This window comes from Barbus barbus, assembly GCF_936440315.1.
Source record: "Barbus barbus genome assembly, chromosome: 41".
Classification (NCBI taxonomy): domain Eukaryota; kingdom Metazoa; phylum Chordata; class Actinopteri; order Cypriniformes; family Cyprinidae; genus Barbus; species Barbus barbus.
The window spans coordinates 27,709,777-27,717,510 of NC_136719.1; the positions used below are offsets into that span (position 1 = coordinate 27,709,777).

A 7,734-nucleotide genomic window follows, 5' to 3' on the forward strand; every position below is an offset into this window, starting at 1 on the left:
TAAGTATGACCTGAACCATTTGAGTACCATCCCAGAAAGCCCGACCCAGTTTTCCAGTCTCTCTAGAAGTATGTTATGATCAGCAGTGTCAAATGCTTTAAGATCTACTACGTAACAAGATCCATCATCACCAGCACTGATATTTTGCCAGAATCAGAACACACTAGGTTTGCTTTCGACATTGGTGGGGACATAAACCGACTACTGTCTTGAAATGGGTGCAATACCTGTGAGAGCTGGTATTCATCAGGTGTGCAACTACATTCCGCACATGTATTAAATGCGCGTCCTTGAGAGCGCGCAGATTTCTGAAGTCTTTACTTTAACTTGTTAGATAATATCAATGATATGATGTTTCAGATGCGTCTGAAATGACAAAAATATATACATATATTTAATTATTTGAGCAAAATATTGCTAGGGACAATTTAGTGGCTGGATATTGGTAGGGACATGTCCCTAGTGTCCCCCCCTAATTCTACGCCCCTGACATTCATACTCACTCAGTCACACACACACACACACACACACACACACACACACACACACATAAATACTCACACACATGAAACACACACACATTCATAAATACTCACACACACACACACACACACACACATGCATAAATACACACATACACAAATGAAACACACACACACACACACACACACATATACATAAATACTCACACACACACACACACACTCGCACTCACACACACACATACTCGCACTCACACACACACTCGCACTCACACACACACTTTTCGCACTCACACACACACTCGCACTCACACACTCATGCGCACACACACACACACACTCATACTCACACATTATACATTATTCACTACAAGCTTCGTGTGATTCCAATGTTTCATCCTGAAACACCCAAAAAGTGTTTGTTCTCTGAAGGATCCACATGGATGAATGTGGGTAAAGGAGTTCTGGAGGTGCTGGCAGGAGTTCTGGCAGGAGGACTCATGGGACTTCTGCTCCATTTCTTACCCAGCGAGGATCAGGTAATACACACACACACACACACACACACAAACACACAAAATGTCTCTCTCTATCTCACTCTGTATGTGTGTGAGCAGTCAGATTTGGTGCTGCAACGCTGCTCTCTGCTCTTGGGTCTATCCGTCTTCAGTGTGTTTGGTAGTCTGGCTGCGGGTCTGAGTGGCGCCGGCGGTCTTTGCACACTTGTGTTGGCCTTCATCGCTGGACTCAGTTGGGCAGAACAAAAGGTGACAGAGCTTCTCCACGACACTGCGCCTGACTCCACTTGAATGCTTCATTACGGTTGTGTGTGTGTTCAGGCTCCAGTGGCGGCGGTGGTGGGCCGGTTCTGGGACGTCTTTCAGCCACTCTTGTTTGGTCTGATTGGAGCAGAAATCAACATCTCTTCTCTCAGCGCTTATACTGTGGGTCGGTCACTCTCACAGAAACCCTTCTGTTTTTACATTGTAACTCAAGCAGTGTTTAGGATGCCAGTCAAACCTTTTTGTCTGTGTCTAAAGATTCAAGTGGTTATATTGACTTGGAAAAGCTGTAGATTACTGACAGACTTGTTTGTGTGTGTGTAGGTTTGGGTGTCTCCACTCTGTGTGTGGGTTTGCTGGTCCGTGTTTTGGTGACGTTCTGTATGGTTCTGTTTGCTGGTTTTAATATGAAGGAGAAGATCTTTATAGCTCTGGCCTGGATGCCCAAAGCCACAGTACAAGTGAGTCATGATGAAAACGTTCTTGAAGTCCATCAGCTTAGCAGGAAATGACATCACTGTTGTGCAATCCTGTGTCTGTGTGTGTGTGTGTAGGCAGCTATCGGCTCCACAGCATTGGACATGGCCCGCAGTGCTGGAGACGAGCAGCTACAGAATTATGGGATGGATGTTCTGACTGTGGCAGTTCTGGCGATTCTCATCACAGCACCGATCGGAGCGCTTGCCATTGGACTCACCGGACCCAAACTACTCCAGAAGGACACACACACACTCGGTGAGCAACACACACAGCACATACCACACATCTGTTGCTTCATGATAAAAGTATGAATCTTTAAGTCTTAAGCCCTAGACCTATTATAAAGTCCTTATGTCCACTTTAATAGTCAAGTCACCTTTATTTATATAGCGCTTTTAACAATACAAATTGTGTCAAAGCAACTGCACAATATCAAAATAGGAAAATATTGTGTCAGTAATGTAAAATGACAAGATTAAACACTTAATTTTCAGTTAAGGGCATTTAATTAATTAATACAAAATGAAGCAGGTCTGAGAGAAGTGATACCAAATTGGGCTCATGGTGCAATAAACGCCTGTGTATTGTGAAATGTGTCAAGTTTAATGGTTCATAAAATAAGACTGTTAAAGTAAAAACTGGCCAAAATTAGAATTTGGTCAGAGCAATAGGCCTATTATGGAGCTCTTATGTCTGCTTTAATACAACATCAGACATGTCCAAGAAAACGGATAGCGAATTGGGTTCTTGGTGTCAATAATTGGTTGTGTACTTTTCAAATAGGCTAAGTGCAAGGGTCCATAAAATAAGATTGGTAAAGTAAACACTGGCCGAAATTTGGATTTTGGTAGTAGCCCTAGTATGAAATCATGTCCATATTAAGGCTTATTTAAAGAGGGCCGAGAAAAGTGACAGAAAATTGAGCTGATGGTGCAAGAATTCCTTGTGTGTTATTGTCAAATATGCTAATTTCAAGGGTTCATAAAATAAGACTGGCAATATAATGTGGTGATGGCGCAGTGGATAAGACACATGCCGTTGGTGTGAGAGACCGGGGTTCGAATCCACTGTGAGACACCAATGTGTCCCTGAGCAAGACACTTAACCCTCTAGTTGCTCCAGAGGCGTGCGACCTCTGACATATATAGCAATTGTAAGTCGCTTTGGATAAAAGCGTCAGCTAAATGAATAAATGTAAATGTATAAAAACTACCCACAATTTGGATTTCATTAGACCTGTAAGCCCTATTATGAAGTCATTAAGTCCACTTTAATACACCATGAAGCATATCTGAGAAACATGGTAGTAAATTGGGCTGATGATGCAATAATTGTCTGTGTATTGTTAAATATTGCCAAGTTTAAGGGTTTATAAAATAAAATTGCCAATGGAAAAACTACCCACAATTTGGATTTCATTAAAAGCCAATATGAAATTTCAATGTCCAATTTAATGCACCCTCAAAGCAGGTGGAGAAAATTTACTGTGAATTAGGCTGATGGTGAAATAAGCAACTGTGTATTGTCAAGTCTAAACTTGGCATAAAATATGCCAAGTTTAAGGGCCCATCAAATAAAATCGTAGTAAAAACTGGCCAAAATTTAGATTTTGTTGGAGCAGTAGCCCTAGTATGAAGCTCTTTTGTCAAATTTATTGCACTCTCAAAGCAGGTGGATAAAATTTTCCGTGAAATGGGCTACTGGTGCAATAAGCTCCTCTGTGAATTGTCAAGTTCTAAAGTAGTAACAGCCTAAAATTTTGGATGTTCCTGAAGGTAGTTTGTGTGTGTGTGTTTACAGCAGTAATGATCAATGGCTTTTTGATTGTCTGTTTGTAGATGGCGGCGAGCGTGAGAGCACTCGTGCCGACGGTCTGGAGTCCAAACTCTGAATCGCAACATGCCTCCAGTGTCCTTCATACTAACCCTTGATCCACGCTTGACTGAGCTTTATTAATCCTGTTCTGCCTGTACATGACAACAACATTCTGTACAATAAAACACTTTGTCTCTATGTACTCACGTGTTTGAGGTTTTAAAGCAGAGATGTGCAGCAAGAATAATCCATTGGTCATTAAAATATGAAAATGAGCAGTCGTTAAGGTCATCCCTTACGAAAATTAAGTTTATTCAAGTGTGCTTGATATACTTTTAAAGTAGACAAAGTATACTTTCCTAGTTTTAGTTTAAAGGTACTTCTCAGAAATATACTTTAAAAAAAAGGACATTTATGTATATTTGACATGTGGTAGGGGGCACTAGTACACATCTGTAAAGAATTCCCAAAACACAAACGAAGAAGAAACCGAAACAGATGCTTCCACATAATCTAACATGATCATCAGAAATAAAACCGCATCAAAACTGTGTAACGATGGACATATTCTTTTTTTTAGCTATTGTTTAAAATTTATTTTATGAAACGTACTGTAATGAGGGGTCAGAAGCATGTTGATCCATTTGCAGATATCTTTAACCCTCTGATGGTTTTAATTTCTGTACCCTATAGTTTTTTTGGGGGTCTCCAGAGACCCCAGACAATAACATTTAATTTTGTAACAAGATAATAGGTTTTTTTTTTTTACAAATGTAATTTTACTCAGTTTGTTAATGTTTTTACTCAACATGTGTGCAGTTTTTGGAGGATTTATGATATCTTTTAAATTTCTATAAATAAATAAATAAATATTTATTTAAATTACAAATTTACAAAAAAACAGCATTTGATGTAAAATTCACTTTATAAAAGGCCCAGATTTCTAACTTTCATTCATGGGGATAACATGGATCATTTTAAATGATTTAATGTAACATTTATACCCATTTTTTGGAAAATGCCGTTTTAAAATAATAAAAAAAATCACTTTAACCACTAGATGGCCATAGAGCTGCACTATATGCTATTTGCGAGACCTGAAAGATATCTTTTCACAAGTTGGATTCAGTTGGATTCATATCTAAATATTATAAAATCACAATTATAACAAAAATAAAATATTTTTTGTCAAAGTTTAGTATTTTTTGTACTGAAAAACCCCCAGTTTTTCAATAATGTTACATTATGATTAGAATCAAACCTGAACAAAATGTTACAAAGAGAAATGTTGGAGTCTTAAGATTTTATCATTTATTTCAATTATCTATTTTTAATATAATTCTACAATTTTAATCAACATTTCAGTTACTAACTGTAACAGAACAAAAATGAACAGAAATGAACAGTTATATTACATATGAACACATGAACTGAACAGCAATAACAAGTGAGCAAATAAAGCAGTAAAAAGATAAAATTTAGTAAAAGAAATCAAACAACGAGGAACAATAAGTGTGTGTGTGTGTGTGTGTGTGTGTGTGTGTGTGTACACATTGTCGGTGTCAGTGTCACCACTTTATATTTGTGTTGGTTCTGCATTTTGGATGATTTTATTTGACAAATTATAGCCTTACAAATGTGTGTGTGTGTGTGTGTGTGTGTGAGTGTGCACATTTTCAATGTGTCAGTGTCACCAATTTATTTTTGTGGTGGTACTGCATTTTGGATGATTTTATTTTACAAATGATAAGAGAACAGTTTTTATAGTCTCAAAAATGTGTTCCTCTATATGTGTGTGTGTGTGTGTGTGTGTGTTGTGAGCAATATAATTTAGCATTGTGGATGTTTTTTGCATTGGTGGAAGTGTGCCACTTTATTTGTGCCATTTCTGTCGATGTGTTCTGCGTTGTTTCTGATTTTGATGATGAATTTTGTCTATTTTGATTGCGGGGTCTCCAGAGACCCCGAAAACCACGAGTGTCACAAATTGTGTCACGCTAACATAAAAACAGATATAATTCCAATTGTTTTTTTTTTTTTGTAGATCTAGAAAGTGTTGAGAGCCGTAGAAGGTTTCGTACAATTTGGACAAAGGGAACATTTTTTAAAAATTGAGCAAAAGTCATTTGGGGTCAAAAAGACCCCGCAAACCATCAGAGGGTAAATCAAAGTCAGGGTCAAACAGGCAGTGTTCAAAACAACAGTGGCAGGAATATCAGAGGCAGAGCAGAGACATAAATGATACCGGGCTTGAGTCAGGGCAGGCAGCAAAGCAGTCAGAGTTCCAGAAAGCAAGATCACAAGGGCAGGCGGCAGAGAATCAACATAGTCAAACAATCCAAAGTCATACACAGAAGACTCACAAGGTAAATGCTTAGAAATGTCAGCCAGGGCAAAACAAGACTTCGCAATGAGAGTGAGAGTGGATGCTGTTTAAGTAGTGTGGATAATGGGGAACACCTTTGCAGGTGATTAGTCTCTGAACGGGGTGTATGGGAAATGGAGTCCGGGAAAGACAATACTCAGGAGAGGGTGCCCTCCGGTGGCCATCGGAGAGAGCCACAGAGGTCTGATTCATGACACCTAGCCACATTCAAGTGTTAATAAAAAAAGAATGCATGAAGTTAGAATAAAATTGTATTGTTTGCAAGCAGATACTGTTCTTTCTTTTTGATGTTTTGTATGTTCAGATTTTCGTATAACAAAATATATACAAATTAATAAATATGGACTAAGTATGATGTAACGTTTACTTAAAGGATTAGTCCACTTTTAAAAAAACTTTTGCTGATAATTTACTCACCCCCATGTCATCCAAGATGTCCATGTCTTTCTTTCTTCAGTCGAAAAGAAATTAAGGTTTTTGATGAAAACATTTCTCCATATAATGGACTTCAATGGGACCCAAACGGTTCAAGGTCCAAATGACAGTTTCAGTGCAGCTTCAAAGGGCTTTAAACGATACCAGACGATTAATAAGGGTGTTATCGAGCGAAACAATCGGTCATTTAAAAAATAAAACATGTGTGCATGTTGATCTGAATGACCCCTAGTGACCTCTTCAGGCCAAGTTCACATGCATGCGCTGTGCATCACAGCTGACCTTTGAGGGACGTGTGTTTCGTGTCCAAACAAACACATGCCAGCACAAGACCTTAAAAGTGACAAGACTGGCCCATGTGACACTGAAAGTTTAAGTTTCATAAGCACAAATGCTCGCCTTGCTCTGTTCTGTGATGCGCGTTCGTGACGTCACGTAATACGCAATTACGTTGAAAAGGTCACGCTTGATGTAGGCGGAAGTACCGAGTCAGTGTTTACAAATGTGTGGAAGGAGGACCATATACACATATTCAAATGTCTTTGTGTCAGTTTATCGTTTAAAATGCCCATTTCGTGTGCGTATCCTGGGTGTTTTAATATTAAAAAGCCTAAAAGAAAATTTTGGATTTTACGTCAAGCGTGACCTTTTCAACGCAATTGCGTATTACGTGACGTCACGAACGCGCATCACAGAACAGAGCAAGGCGACCATTTGTGCTTATAAAACTTAAACTTTTTTATTTATTTTTGAAATGACCGATCGTTTCGCTAGATAACACCCTTATTAATCGTCTGGTATCGTTTAAAGCCCTTTGAAGCTGCACTGAAACTGTCATTTGGACCTTGAACCGTTTGGGTCCCAATGAAGTCCATTATATGGAGAAATGTTTTCATCAAAAACCTTAATTTCTTTTCGACTGAAGAAAGACATGGACATCTTGGATGACATGGGGGTGAGTAAATTATCAGCAAAAGTTTTTTTAAAAGTGAACTAATCCTTTAAAGAGAACTTACGAGTATTCTTGCAGTATAAAACTACTAAACTAGTAGTTTACTGAGACTATACTTCAGAGTGTAGTATAGTATTTAATTAGTAAACAATCAGTATACTTTTAGTATAGTTGCAGTGCAAACTAAAAACATAGAGATAAACAAGTTGTGTACTCAAAGTTTACTACTGTTATACTTAAAGTATACTTAAGTGTACTTTTTATATACTAGAAAGTGGGCCAATTTAGTCCCAGGAGTCAGGAGTACTGAAATAGTACTCTTACAAGTATACTACTAGTACACTGATATTTGTATACTTACTACAAAGTATACTTAAAAATATACTTGAACTTTACTTAAGT

At 38.2% G+C, this 7,734-nt stretch overlaps 1 protein-coding gene across 1 annotated transcript in view; it reads left to right on the plus strand.

The window, feature by feature from the left end:
* Nucleotides 1–3,760, plus strand: part of LOC306860734 (sodium/hydrogen exchanger 9B2) — a 50,215-nt gene extending 46,455 nt beyond the window's left edge. The window contains exons 8-13 of the mRNA XM_079402600.1: nt 915–1,021; nt 1,100–1,249; nt 1,322–1,430; nt 1,589–1,725; nt 1,819–1,999; nt 3,583–3,760. Coding sequence (XP_079258726.1) covers nt 915–1,021; nt 1,100–1,249; nt 1,322–1,430; nt 1,589–1,725; nt 1,819–1,999; nt 3,583–3,635 — 737 coding nt within the window. The 3' untranslated portion in view covers nt 3,636–3,760. The remainder of the gene's footprint in view (nt 1–914; nt 1,022–1,099; nt 1,250–1,321; nt 1,431–1,588; nt 1,726–1,818; nt 2,000–3,582) is intronic.
* Nucleotides 3,761–7,734: the final 3,974 nt, after the last annotated feature.